The 16249-nt window shown below is 40.5% G+C and overlaps 1 protein-coding gene across 1 annotated transcript in view; it reads right to left on the reverse strand.

The window, feature by feature from the left end:
• Nucleotides 1-13595, reverse strand: part of LOC128644090 (disabled homolog 2-like) — a 168682-nt gene extending 155087 nt beyond the window's left edge. Inside the window, exons 1-3 of the mRNA XM_053696807.1 lie at nt 13364-13595; nt 8691-8830; nt 4668-4766 (exon numbers count right to left, since the gene is read on the reverse strand). Of these exons, the coding sequence (XP_053552782.1) occupies nt 4668-4766; nt 8691-8830; nt 13364-13595 (471 nt within the window). The remainder of the gene's footprint in view (nt 1-4667; nt 4767-8690; nt 8831-13363) is intronic.
• Nucleotides 13596-16249: the final 2654 nt, after the last annotated feature.

Consider the following 16249-nt stretch of genomic DNA (forward strand, 5'->3'; position numbering starts at 1 on the left):
GGGGCCTGTTTATTTATCTGTGCCTCCAGCACAAACCTAAATGTGCCACTGCATTCCTCTAATTAGTCAAGTACAATTAAGGGGACAGTGTACTTTAAACTAGTTTTCTACTTAAAGGGATAGGAAAGTCCAAATTAAACTTGCATGATTCAGATAGAGCTGAATAATTCTGTCTTAAAAAGGACACTGTACTTAGGCAAACAGCTAATACAAGTGCACCGTGTTCAGACCTACTGCAGGAACAATATATCATATGGGCTGGGCTCTCTCTCTGTGACATTTACATCCTGCACATACTGTACAGTGTCAAACTTTTAAAGTTTTGAATATTATAGTTCTTGGCTATATTCTACTATTTTGGGTTCAACTCTGTTCTTTTAGTGTTTTCTGAATATTCATATTATTTGTTTATTTTAAGTCTGAATGAAGTGTGAAATAACTATGCTGGGTTTCATGCATCAACTGTGTTCATGTGTCAGACCTAGATAGATGTTTAATGAAACTAGGAGCTTAGCTTTATCAAAGAAAACAAACAAACAAAAAAAAAACAACATAAAAGAGGTTATTATTATTTTATCTAAACAAAAATGTTTGAGTATCCAACCAAATACAGATTGGTATTATATTCACAAAAGAACTATGAACCAATCATTTATATTGCAGGGTGCGGTTATTTCATAAATTAAAGCTTCAGTAAATGAAGTCCAAGGGGCCGATTTATCATAGTGTGAGTGGACAAGATCCGCTGTAGCTGATCGTGTCTGCCGCACATCGATAAATGCTGTCAGCATATGCTGTCAGCATTTATCATTGCACAAGCATTTCTCGTGAAATGCTTGTGCAATGCCGCCCCATGCTGATTCGCTGCCTATCGGCCACTAGCAGGGGGTTTCAATCAATCTGATCATATCCGATCAGGCTGATTGTTGTCCACGCCTCAGAGGTGGCAGATGAGTTATGGAGCAGCGGTCTTATGACCGCTGCTTCTTAACTCATGTTTCCGGCGAGCGAGAAGGCTTGCACGGAAACAGATGCATACGGGGGGTTTGGGGGTTGATTAATCGATCCCCAAGACTGTGTTTGTGGAGTTGTGGCTCTGTCAACCAATAGAACAGGTCATGCTCAACTGATCAGTTTGTGCCTTATACAGGTGACACAAGTTAAATAGATATGAAACCCAATTTTTTTAATGATTCACATAGAACATGCGATTTAAACAACTTTCAAATTTACTTCTATTAATATTTTTTCTTCCTTCTCTTGTTATCTGTTGTTAATCTGAAAAATAATGATGCCAATCTGCTAATAGTTTGATGACTTATTCTTAAACTAATTTATAAAGGTCTTGTTAGAATATTCCTGTCTATTTATTGTTTAGCAAAAAAAAAAAGTTGTATTTATGATTCTTAATTTCTTTAATTGTAATTTGAAACAAGCATCTGTTGATACTTTATACCATTTATATGTTGAATTCACACCCCCTCCTTATTCACAATGTGGTTTAAAAAACGATATTTAAACAGCTGTAAAACATCAAAGTTTGTAAACTTGTAACAGTAAATGTGTCTATTCACAGCACACCACTGCACTACATTTACTGGAATTCCATGTTCCAATCAACTAGAGAACAACTGAGCAGAAGTGTTTTACGACTTGTATCCAGCTGTTTTGTAAATTGATGACTTTTTAAATGTGTATGAAAAAAGGTTTCAGGGCATAAATCCAGGAGCTATTGTGGTTCAGTTGAGAACAAGATTGTATTGTAAGGTATGAAATCTTTTGAAATTGAAGTGATAGATATGGAGACTGCAGACCCCCTTCTTTGCTGCTGCAGTGGGGAAGGTGCTTAGGATCTGCATAGAAAGGGCAAATCCCAGCAGGATAGTGTTGTTAGAGACTAGTGCCTGGGACAACAATGCATCAGCTTCAGTTAAAAGCCGAGCCACAGGTAAACTACGATAGGTACATCCTGTAATGGTAAAACGGCATATGGGGTAGATTTATCAAATGTCGGCAGACATAATTCGCTGTAGTTGTGCAATTCCTGTGCAATGCCGCCCCCTGCACATTCTCGGCCAATCGGGCTCTAGCAGGGGGTGTCAATCATCCCGATCGTATCCGATTGGGATGACTGTAGTCCGCCACCCTCTGAGTTAAGGAGAAGCGATCTTACGACTGCTGCTTCTTAACTTATGTTTCCGACGGAAACAGCAGCATACGCTGCTTATTAAGTGTACCCCTTTATCTCAGATGCATTGTAACGTTTTATATAAAAGTCCTTAAATCCAATAACATGCATCATCCTCTGCACTCAAGAGGTTAAAAGTCGAGATACAGCTAAACCATTTTACATAAAGATCTTTAAAGGGACATGAAACCCATTTTTTTTCTTTCATGATTCAGATAAAACGTGATTTTTAACAACTTTGCAATTTACTTCTATTTTCACATTTGTTTTGTTCTCTTAGTATGCTTTGTTGAAAAAGGATACCTAGGTAGGCTCAGGAGATGCTGATTAGTGGCTGCACATATAATCCTCATGTTATTGGCTCACCTAATGCACTTAGCTAGCTCTCAGTTGTACATGACTGCTTTTTTAACAAAGGATACCAAGAGAATGAAGCAAACTATAAAATAGAAGTAAACTGGAAAGTTGTTTAAAAATGTGTTCTTTATCTGAATCATGAAAGAAATGTTTTTATTTTAAATCCTACCGAAAGAAACCAACACAGAGGCAACACCATAAGCTGTAACTAAACAAAACCAAGAGGTAACACACTAACCCTGTATATCAGATCAGTCTTGCCAATAACCTCTAAAGACTGTCACAGCTCCTCCTCCATGCCTATATGATACTCTAGACTGTACCATTCACACTGCACAATGACACCCCAGACTGTACCATTCACACTGCACAATGACACTCCAGACTGTACCATTCACACTGCATAATGACGCCCCAGACTGTACCATTCACACTGCATAATGACGCCCCAGACTGTACCATTCACACTGCATAATGACGCCCCAGACTGTACCATTCACACTGCATAATGACGCCCTAGACTGTACCATTCACACTGCATAATGACACCCCAGACAGTACCATTCACACTGCATAATGACACCCCAGACAGTACCATTCACACTGCATAATGACACCCCATACTGTACCATTCACACTGCATAATGACACCCCAGACAGTACCATTCGCACTGCATAATGACACCCCAGACAGTACCATTCACACTGCATAATGACACCCCAGACAGTACATTCCACACTGCATAATGACGCCCCATACTGTACCATTCACACTGCATAATGACGCCCCAGACAGTACCATTCACACTGCATAATGACACCCCAGACTGTACCATTCACACTGCATAATGACGCCCCAGACAGTACCATTCACACTGCATTAAGACGCCCCAGACAGTACCATTCACACTGCACAATGACGCCCCAGACTGTACCATTCACACTGCATAATGACACCCCAGACTGTACCATTCACACTGCATAATGACGCCCCAGACTGTACCATTCACACTGCATAATGACGCCCCAGACTGTACCATTCACACTGCATAATGACACCCCAGACTGTACCATTCACACTGCATAATGACACCCCAGACTGTACCATTCACACTGCATAATGACATCCCATACTGTACCATTCACACTGCATAATGACACCCCAGACAGTACCATTCACACTGCATAATAACACCCCAGACAGTACCATTCACACTGCATAATGACACCCCAGACAGTACCATTCACACTGCATAATGACGCCCCAGACAGTACCATTCACACTGCACAATGACAACCCAGACTGTACCATTCACACTGCATAATGACACCCCAGACAGTACCATTCACACTGCATAATGACGCCCCAGACAGTACCATTCACACTGCACAATGACACCCCAGACTGTACCATTCACACTGCACAATGACACCCCAGACTGTACAATTCACACTGCATAATTACACCCCAGACTGTACCATTCACAGTGCATAATGACATCACAGACTGTACCATTCACACTGCACAATGCCCCCCACACTGTACCATTCACACTGCACAATGACACCCCAGACTGTACCATTCACAGTGCATAATGACACCCCAGACTGTAACATTCACAGTGCATAATAACACCCCAGACGGTACCATTCACACTGCATAATGACGCCCCAGACTGTACCATTCACACTGCACAATGTTTTCTTTCACGATTTAGATAAAGCTTAAAAAAAGTTTCCAATTTACTTGGTTCTCGTGTTATTCTTTGTTGAACAGATGTAGGTAGCAATGAGCATGCACGTCTGGAGAACTGCATGACAGGAAATAGTGCTGTCATCTAATGCTCTTGCTAATGTATAATTTTTTTGCAAAACTGCTGAAGACACGTGCATGCTCCCAAACTTACCTTCCTGCTTTTCAACAAAGGATAACAAGAAAATTTGATAATAAAAAACTTAAAGGGATGTTGTTAAAGTCATTGTTGTATGTGCACAGAATATAAATATTAGAAATTAAGGACTAAATTGCAAAAAACAACAAACACAAAATGTTTTAAAAACATCTTGTTAATAAAATGTTGCTTATTTTTTGCAGCTCAGGGTCTTTAATATAAATACTTACTCCAGTTTTTTCATCGATGATTTTTATTCCAGAAAGTGAAATGTTGACCCAGATCCTCTGTTTGTGTTGTCCTTGAGAACGAGCTGCCACTGCCATTCCCTAGAAACAAAAGATTAATATAAAATGCAAATGATTTATAGTTGCCCATGGCGACAAAATCAGTACACGACAAAAGATGTGGCATTTCAATGGCTACAGTGTAATATTTGTTGAGGAAAAAAAAAATGGAATTGTGCTAAGTAGATTTTAAAGTATAATCTACTTAGGATCATATGCCACTTGCCTGGCTTAGGCAAAGAAATCTGACGACATTTCAAAAGGAGAGAAATAAAATGTGACTAAGGTTAAAGCAAAATTTGCATTTTATTTGGGGTAGTAACTATGGCCGGGTCGGCAACCTTCGGCTCCCAGATGTTTTGGAACTACATTTCCCATGATGCTGAGACACTCTTTAGGCTGTCTGAGCATCATGGGAAATGTAGTTCCAAAACATCTGGGAGCCGAAGGTTGCTGACCCCTATGGAACGCTATTGATACTGCAGGGTGTGCTTTCAATATCGCCGGACCGTGCTAGGATTAGCGTGAAATCTGGTGTTACAAGTCAATGGTAAACCTGAATAACCAGAGAATGTTTAGCGCGGCTGACATCACTTTAACATGCACTATGCTTTCAATGGACATCACGGCCTCACAAAACATCGCTCATATTACAAGTGGAAAGTAAAGAGCTGGAATAAAAGAATCCATGTAAAACATATTAAAATAAAGTTTAACACATTAAATATACAATATATATAAAGTTAAAAACATGTTTAAAAGGAATATGTAAATGTCAAGGTGTCTGATTTGGAAAGGCTCAAAAGTCTACATATATATGTATTTATTTGTATGTATATGTACGTATAAATGTGTTTACATGTGTTTATAAGAATGTGCGCACAAACATATATATGTATTTATTTGTATGTATATGTACGTATAAATGTGTTTACATGTGTTTATAAGAATGTGCGCACAAACATATATATGTATTTATTTGTATGTATATGTACGTATAAATGTGTTTACATGTGTTTATAAGAATGTGCGCACAAACATAAATATAAATTTATTTGTATGTATATGTACGTATAAATGTGTTTACATGTGTTTATAAGAATGGGAGCACAAACATATATATGTATTTATTTGTATGTATATGTACGTATAAATGTGTTTACATGTGTTTATAAGAATGTGCGCACAAACATATATATGTATTTATTTGTATGTATATGTATGTATAAATGTGTTTACATGTGTTTATAAGAATGGGCGCACAAACATATATATAAACACATACAGTATATTCACATATACAGTATGTACACTTTTGAGCTCTTTCTAGTCAAATATGTTGAATATGTTTGTTTAGTTTTTAAATAGAAAAACTTGAAATACCTTTGTTCTTTGCTTAGAAGAAAAATGTATTTTAATTTAAAGGGACATTAAACCCAAACATTTTCTTTCATGATTCAGGTTTTAAACAACATTCCAATTTACTTCTATTATCTAATTTGCTTTATTCTTCAGATATCCTTTGTTGAAAAAATAGCAATGTACATGCGTGAGACAATCACAAGAGGCATCTACGTGCAGCCACCAATCAGCAGCTACTGAGCCTATCTAGATATGCTTTTCAGCAAAGGATATCAAGAGAATGAAGCAAATTAGATAATAGAAGTAAATTAGAAAGTTGTTTAAAATTGCATGCTCTTTCTAAATCATGAAAGAAAAAAAAAATGGGTTTCATGTCCCTTTAATATCTCTCTCTTGCATATTCGGCAGTTTCGTTCACTGGCAAATGCGAAGGTAGGAGGCTATTCCCTCTTGTGCAAGTTGGTTTTGCACAGAGTTTAGTGTGTTTCACTTGCATAAAAACATATTTGGCTCCGAAAAGAGACGAATACAGAAAATAGCCCCCTACTTCCGCATTCAGCAGTGAACGATATTGCAAGTTGTGGGGGTATCTTCTCTTCCTGCTTTCTCAGCCCATTTCAGTGGGTGTCCCAGCCTAACCTCCTCAGCAGTGCTAAATTGGGAGCTTCTTTGTAAGTTTTTAAACTTTTTTTACTGGATTTTTAGATCAGTATCTGTGCATATTCTTCTTTATAGTAGTGTCTATTACATGCAGTTATATGACAATTGGTCTATACTGTCCCTTTAAACTCTTCTGGTTGCACATTAAATATAAAATTCTTGCCAATGAGTAATTGTAATCACACAGCAGTGCTCATTTTGGTAACATATTTACTCCGATTTAATCAGTTTGATGATCATTTTTAGACAGTTGTGCAAAAAGAATATCCATGTGTGTTGCAAATGGAGATCATTAGAGGAGTTGTTGTGGCTCTCAAATTTAAAGAGACAGTAAAGAGTAAACACACTGAGCTTTTAATAGTTTAACATTTTTAGTCAAATTGTGCATTTTATCATTCTTAAAGGGATACTAAACCCAATATCTTTCTTTAATAATTCAGATAGAGAATGCAATTTTTAAGCAACTTTCTAATTTACAATCAATTTTTATTTGTTCTCTTGCTATTTTTATTTAAAAAGTAGGAATTTAAAGCTTAGGAGCCAGCCCAATTTATGTTCAGCACCATGGATAGTGCTTGCTTATTGGTGGATACAGTTAGCAAATCAATAAGCAAGCATAACCCAGGTTCTCAACCAAAAATGGGCTGGCTCTTAGGCTTTACATCCCTGCTTTTTAAATAGATAGCAAGAGAGCGATGAAAAATGAGAGTAAATTAGAAAGTTGTTTAAAAATTGCATGTTCTATCTGAATCATTAAAGAAAAAATGTGGGTTTAGTGTCCTTTAAAATTAGAAATGCACCCTGTAGACTTATCAAGGCTAACGCTGCTGCATGTCTGTACCTAATAGGGTTTTTAACATATAACAGCTGGAAAACAATTATACAAACTTAATGACCTTTTTGTCTGCAGACTCAATGAGGCAAGTTGTTGCTGGTTGGTTTGGCTTTTGAAAAACAATTGCAGCAAACAAGATGTTAAATTGTTTTAATGGCTGACATGTTATTCTATAGCAAGGCATCAGACATGTCCCTAGCACCCCCCACCCCCCAGTAAACCTTCTCTAAGCTATAGAAGTTGGTCTAAAAACGCTTAAAGGGAAATGAAACCCCAAATTTTTCTTTCATAAATCAGATAGAGAATACAATTTTAAACAACATTCTAATTGACTTCTGTTATCTCATTTGCTTCATTCTTTAGGTGTTCTTTGTTGAACAAATAGAAAAGCACATGGGTGAGCCAAACAAGGCATATATGTGCAGCCACCAAGCCTATGTAGATACATTTTCAACAAAGGATATCAAGAGAATGAAGCAAATTTGGATCATAAAAGTAAATTAGACAGTGGTTTAAAATTGTGTGCTCTTTCTATATCATGAAAGAAAGAAATTGGGTTTCGTGTCTCTTTAACCACATGTCCTTGGTGTCAGCAAAAAACATCCTAGAGGGACCTTCAATTAAATAAAAAAAACACATGAGAATAACTCATTGTGTTTCCACACCCTTTGCATTGCATAAAAAAATATATATAATTTCTCAATTTCGTTTACACAGCAGCATGATCTACTTTCCAAAGAAAAATGAAACTGCTTCTGTGATAGCACTGCACAAGCCTGCATATCTAAGCTTTCTCCTTTTATCACCTACACACAAAAAAAATGCTTCCAGCTGGTAAATATGCAAGAGGAGCGAGACAGATAAAACAAATTGCTTTTGGAATGGAGGAGGAACAATGAGAAATCCTGGCAATGTGTAAAATATAAGGGCTGGATATTATGATAAGGTTATTTTTTACCAGGAATGATGGATCAAGCATGAAACAGCATTTACACATTCAAACTTATTCACTGAGCGTTGATTACAAAGCAAACTGCCCTCCTCTGTAAATGTTTTTTTTCTCAGGAGACAGGATTCTGCCAATTCTCTTCCTTTACTGGAATACGCACCTTTAATTTCATCATGGAGTCTTGGCTCATTTTGTCTCCTCTGGCTTCAGGGACATCGTCTATGCCAATTAATTTCGCTTTATATCGTACTCCATCACCTTTGAATCTGGCTAAGAGAAATTCATCTGTCTTTTCTGGGCCTACAAGAATACAAAACCAAAAGGCATTAAACCAGCTTAAGTTGTCATTTTTACAGGCAGATGTATCAACATGTTCACCTAACTGCTTAGAGCATCATTTCACATCAATGGTCACAAAAGTGTGACGCATCATGCACGCATGTATTACAATAATGTAGAATAAGATGAGAGAGAGAAGAGTGAGAGAGATATAGGAGAGTGAGAGAGATAGAGGGAGAGAGAGATAGAGGAGAGACAGCGAGAAAGAGAGAGCGAGCATCTTATATTTAAACAGACATTCCGACTGTCCTGAATCTTGTGGGACAGTACGCCTTGACCGTAACCGCCAAACCCTCAAATCCTTTGAATGTAACATAAATATTTCATTTCCATTAATTCCCATTATTTAACATTTGAAAGTTTTAATTCTAATGTAATATCTGAATGAGACATTTGATAAATAGAAAACTAAAAATTGCATAAACAAATATCAACTGTCAAGCAAACATTTGGTACAGTTAATTAAGAAATACATTATCTGTAATGAATGTACTAAACAAAGATTTCTATAAATAAAGAAGCTGACTAAATATAGATATAAAATATAAAAAGAAAGTGAAATGCCAGAAGACAGCACAGTTTTGTAAGTAACATGCTTCAAATTCATCCTAACTAAATGAAATGACAACTAACGTACTAAATATTACTCATTTGTATACAAAGGGGGACTGAAGGCAGTAGCCGGACCTAGTCAGCGAAGGGCCCTGGTGGAATTTTTTTTGAGTCCCCCAAAGGTAACTCAGTAGTAAGCAATAGTAAATAATATACATGCTGCTCTGTAAAATGATTTTGAGGATAGATAGATAGAAAGATATAGAGATTTCATAGATAAATAAAGAGATTGAGAGATATTATAGATAGATACATAGATACATAGATAGATAGGTACTGTAGATATATAGGGGTAGAGTTAACAAGCAGCGATCACTGCTCCTTAAAGGGACAGTCTAGTATAAATTAAACTTTCATTATTCAGATAGGACTTTTAATTTTAATCATCTTTCCAAATTACTTTTATCATCAAATTGCTTTTTCTCTTGGTATTCTTAGTTTAAACTAAACATAGTAGGCTCATATGCAATTTCTAAGCTTTGAGGGCTGCCTCTTATCACAGGCTTTTTAAAATCTCTTTTCAACACAAAGAGAACAGAAAGTACACGTGGGCCATATAGATTACACTGTGTCAGGCACAGGGGGTTATTTAAAATTTAGCACAAAACGATGCTAAATTTAAGACAATAGATAATAAACATCACAGTCATGTGATCAGTGGGCTGGAAGAAGGTTCCTAGATACAAGGTAATCACAGAGGTAAAAAGTATATTAATATAACTGTGTTGGTTTTGCAAAACAGGGGAATAATAATAAGGGATTATCTATCTTTTAAAACAATAACAATTCTATGGTCCCTTTAAACTTGTCCGCCACCTATTAGGTGGCAGACTTCAAGCATTTCACAAAAAATGCTTGTGGAATGTTATACGCTGTCGGCATTAGCGATGCTGGGTGGACATGATTCGCTACAGCAAATCATGTCCGCCCGGCATTTGATAAATTGACCCCATAGACAGATCTGCAAACTTCACTAATAAAAGGCTCCACTGCATTTGGATTGTACACATTCTGGCACATGCCTATTTATAAACTGGCTGCTATAGGCCCCCAAGTACTTGGGCCCTGATGCCACTGCACCTGCTGCACCAATGGTAGTTCTGCCCCCTGTGCTGAAGATCGATACAAAGTGAGGTGCACCTTGGGTGAGCATACTGTAGTAGAACTATTGTAGGCCCTATTTATATACTAAGAAGTGTGTTGTGTGGAAACTTTGCATTCAGCTGAGGTGGTTTTCTCCGCGTTAGTTTGCAGACATTAGAAACTCAACAGGATATAACAGGTTATCTAACACTTAAGATTGGTCAGACAAGCAAATAACTATATGAAACAGACCATTAAATGGTTTATTCATGAAAATTTCTGCACATCTACATAAAAGCAAAATATATATCATCAAAGCAAGAGTAAAATATGGCAAATTAATTTAGTATTGACTGCCTAAGATGTTTCTGGTATACATGTGTATTTAAAAACCAAACACATTCATGTGCATTCTAGTTTTAACATTTGCACCCTTTAACCAGCAGCATCACTGAATGATCTGTGCAATTCCACTTCATATAATTTTGTGTCAATTTATAATTAACTTTTCTAAAGCTTCCAAACATTTACTGGCGATTATACATCAATATTTGTATGTTCATGTTTAGTTATGTACAAATGATTTGAGCATTATTCTTAAATGTTGATATAACCAGGGCAACAGTCATGTTTTATATTGTCCATTAACACCCACAGCAGTCCAACCTGCCCATGACACACACTGCAGTCCAACCCTCCCCATGACACACACTGCAGTCCAACCCTCCCCATGACACCAGCAACAGGTCTAGCCCTCCCCATGACACTAGAAACAGTCCAACCCTGCTCATGGACAACCCACTACAGTCCAAACTGTCCATGATACCCACTGCAGTCCAACACTGCCAATGACACCCACAGCAGTCCAACCTACCCATGACACCCACTGCAGTCCAACCCTGCCCATGACACCCACTGCAGTCCAACCTGCCCATGACACCCACTGCAGTCCAACCTGCCAATGACACCCACTGCAGTCAACCCTGCCAATGACGCCCACTGCAGTCCAACCTGCCCATGACACCCACTGCAGTCAACCTGCCCATGACACCCCACTGCAGTCCACCTGCCCATTACACCCACTGGCAGTCCAAACTGTCCATAACACCCACAGCAGTCCAACCTGACATGACACACACTGCAGTCCAACCCTCCCCATGACACAGACTCCAGTCCAACCCTCCCCATGACACCAGCAACAGCCTAGCCCTCCCCAGGACACTAGAAACAGTCCAACCCTGCTCATGACACCCACTACAGTCCAACCTGTCCCATGCACCCACTGCAGTCCAAAACTGCCAATGACACACCCCAGCAGTCCAACCTACCCATGACACCCACTGCAGTCCAACCCTGCCCATGACACCCACTGCAGTCCAACCTGCCCATGACACCCACTGCAGTCCAACCTGCCCATGACACCCACTGCAGTCCAACCAGCCCATGACACTGACTGCAGTCCAACCTGCCCATGACACCCCATGCATTCTAACCCTGCCAATGACACCCCACTGCAGTCCAACCTGCCCATGACACCCGCTGCGGTCCAATCCTGCCAATGACACCCACTGCAGTCCAACCTGCCCATGACACCCACTGCAGTCCAACCTGCCCATGACACCCACTGCAGTCCAACCCTGCCAATGACGCCCACTGCAGTCCAACCTGCCCAGGACACCCACTGCAGTCCAACTGCCCATGACACCCACTGCAGTCCAACCTGTCCATAACACCCACAGAAGTCCAACCTGCCCATGACACACACTGCAGTCCAACCCTCCCCATGACACCAGCAACAGTCCAGGCCCTCCCCATGACACTAGAAACAGTTCAACCCAGCTCATGACACCCACTACAGTCCAACCTCTCCATGCACCCACTGCAGTCCAAAACTGCCAATGACACCCACAGCAGTCCAACCTACCCATGACACCCACTGCAGTCCAACCCTGCCTATGACACCCACTGCAGCCCAACCTGCCCATGACACCCACTGCAGTCCAACCTGCCCATGACACCCACTGCATTCCAGCCTGCCCATGACACCCACTGCAGTCCAACCTGCCCATGACACCAGTGCAGTCCAACCTGCCCATGACACCCACTGCAGTCCAACCTGCCCATGACACCCACTGTAGTCCAACCAGCCCATGACACTGACTGCAGTCCAACCTGCCCATGACACCCCATGTATTCTAACCCTGCCAATGACACCCACTGCAGTCCAACCTGCCCATGACACCCACTTGCGGTCCAACCCTGCCAATGACACCCACTGCAGTCCAACCTGCCCATGACACCCACTGCAGTCCAACCTGCCCATGACACCCACTGCAGTCCAACCTGCCCATGACACCCACTGCAGTCCAACCTGCCCATGACACCCACTGCAGTCCAACCCTGCCAATGACGCCCACTGCAGTCCAACCTGCCCAGGACACCCACTGCAGTCCAACCTGCCCATGGGACACCCACTGCAGTCCAACCTGTCCATAACACCCACAGAAGTCCAACCTGCCCATGACACACACTGCAGTCCAATCCTCCCCATGACACACACTGCAGTCCAACCCTCCCCATGACACCAGCAACAGTCCAGCCCTCCCCATGACACTAGAAACAGTTCAACCCTGCTCATGACACCCACTACAGTCCAACCTGTCCATGCACCCACTGCAGTCCAAAACTGCCAATGACACCCACAGCAGTCCAACCTACCCATGACACCCACTGCAGTCCAACCCTGCCTATGACACCCACTGCAGTCCAACCTGCCCATGACACCCACTGCAGTCCAACCTGCCCATGGCACCCACTGCATTCCAGCCTGCCCATGACACCCACTGCAGTCCAACCTGCCCATGACACCCACTGCAGTCCAACCTGCCCATGACACCCACTGCAGTCCAACCTGCCCATGACACCCACTGCAGTCCAACCAGCCCATGACACTGACTGCAGTCCAACCTGCCCATGACACCCACTGCAGTCCAACCAGCCCATGACACTGACTGCAGTCCAACCTGCCCATGACACCCCATGTATTCTAACCCTGCCAATGACACCCACTGCAGTCCAACCTGCCCATGACACCCACTGCAGTCCAACCTGCCCATGACACCCACTGCAGTCCAACTGCCCATAACACCCACTGCAGTCCAACCCTGCCAATGACACCAACAGCAGTCCATCCTACCCATGACACCCACTGCAGTCCATCCCTGCCTATGACACCCACAACAGTCCAACCATGCTCATGACACCTTCAGCATCTCTTCTTATGGATTGGTAACAAACTCATAATTAGTTTAAAAATTCACAGACACCCCAACAAAGCCCCCCAACTTTATAATATGCTCCATCACTCTTAATGGGCACATATTTGTGATACATATAGACATAACCCATAAAAAAATATTCTGCATTTTATTTTTCTTTAATAGATTTTAGATTTGTGGCAGTGTGAGTAACAGATAAGGCATCCTATATGAGAAAGTGTAAAATGATACTTGTGTGCTTACAGTATTACTAAGTAATATAAAAAAATCAATAAGGCACGTGGTACAGGTTTTTAATGGGTGTGCTGCTCAATTGTAACAATCTTGAAAACTGGGTAAAATGCAAGGGCGTATTATGGCCTAGGCTAACAAGGCTGGTGCCTAGGGCAGCAGATTTGGGATGGCAGTACATCTGTCCTATCCGCTCTATAAAAGCCAGCACACAGTACAGTGAGTGATAAAGTGCAGGCTTTTACAGAGAAAACAAGGCACATGCGCTGATTAAGATCGCTCTTTACAGGCAGTGCTCCTTGAAACCGTTGCTTCATTTAGAGCCGCTGGCATTTTTGCAGTGGAAGCGTTCTTGGTGAGAAACTTGCCCAGGGATATGCTTCCAAGGTAAGGCTGGAGGAGAAGACCTTGTGTCGATATGCTGCCTCACCTTATCAGCTGTGGTGGGTCTGCAAGCGCAGTGCTTATTGCAGGTCTTAGTAACAAACAGACTGGATGCGCCTGTGCACTGCTTAGCTCAGCTTGTGATGTCTAATCATAAACTCTCAGTGCTAATGTATGTTAGCTACTAATAGCTAGCTTTCTCTGCATTCATGAACCCACGGAGTAAATAGGAAACGGACACTTAAAAAGTTTCATTACTTGAATGATGGTAATTACTGTATGTTGTTGCATGTGAAGGGCAGTGATTGTTTCAAAGTGTATTCTTCTTTCCCTCCCTTCCTCTCTCCCTTCTTTTGCTTTCTCCCTCCCTCCCTCCCTCCCTCAACTCACTCCTTTCTTTCCCTCCCTCCCTTCTTTCTCTAAACTCCCTCCTTTACTCCCTTCTTTCACTCCTTTCTTTCCCTCACCACTTTTCTCTTCTCTTTCTCTTTCCCTCCCTTCCTGATTTCCTTTCCCTCCCTTCCTCTCTCCCTTCTTTCGACCTCCCTCCCTCCCTCGACTCACTCCTTTCTTTCCCTCCCTCCCTTCTTTCTCTAAACTCCCTCCTTTACTCCCTTCTTTCACTCCTTTCTTTCCCTCACCACTTTTCTCTTCTCTTTCTCTTTCCCTCCCTTCCTGATTTCCTTTCCCTCCCTTCCCCCCCCCCCTTCTTTTCTCTCCCTTCTCTCAGGGAGAAAATGGTATGAGATGCATGCAATTCAAACCACCTGTATGCAATTGTTTTGCTGGCCCATTTTCTTGTGAATTGTTATGAAAACACAATTAAACAAAAACATTTTACACAATGACCCAAAAAAATATTAAGTGGAAAAAAGGCCTAAAACCTTTGAGGGGCAGCATAATTTTTAGTGCCTAGGGCAGCACAAAACATAAATACGTCACTGGTAAAATGACAATATGAGAAAAAGGGGCTCTAAATACAAAAAACAAAAACATATTATTTGAAACTGATACTGACTGATACATTACTAAACCCTGACATGTGCAAATATAAGAGACAGTCTAGTCACAATGAAACTTTCATGAATCAGATAGGGAATGCAATTTTAAACAACTTTTCAATTTACCTTTTTAATCAAATTTGCTTTGTTCTCTTGGTATATTCTTTGTTGAAAGCTAAACCTAGCTAATTTCTAAGCCATTGAAGGCTGCATCTTATCTGAACGAATTTAACACATTTCCACAGCTAGAGGACATTAGTTCATGTGTGCTGTATAGATAACACTGTGCTCCCGCCCATGGAGTTACTTATGAGAGGGCACTGATTGGCTAAAATGCAAGTCTGTCAAAAAAAACTGAAATAAGGGTACAGTCTGCAGAGACTTAGATACAAGGTGATCACAGAGATAAAAAGTATATACATTTTACCGTGTCTATTATGCAAAACAGGGGAATGGGTAATAAAGGGATTATCTTTTCTTTTTAAACAATAACAATTCTGAAGTAGACTGTCCCTAGCAGTGCATTAAAATAAAGTATTACACTCATATATAAATTTTCTTTTAAAAATATTCATGTTAGTTGGAATTGGCCTTACTGGAGGCCTTTGGGTCTCAAGCATTCTTCATTATATATACATAAAAAAATAATATTTTTCGAAATGCAACCATTTTGATTTGTTTCTATGTATATAAGTATACACATACATATATACACATATAAACCTATATATATACTCCACGGGACTTGTAACTAAACACACTTTACTATTGAGTATTTTTGGAATATTTCT

This window comes from Bombina bombina, unplaced genomic scaffold (genome assembly GCF_027579735.1).
Source record: "Bombina bombina isolate aBomBom1 unplaced genomic scaffold, aBomBom1.pri scaffold_627, whole genome shotgun sequence".
Classification (NCBI taxonomy): Eukaryota; Metazoa; Chordata; class Amphibia; order Anura; family Bombinatoridae; genus Bombina; species Bombina bombina.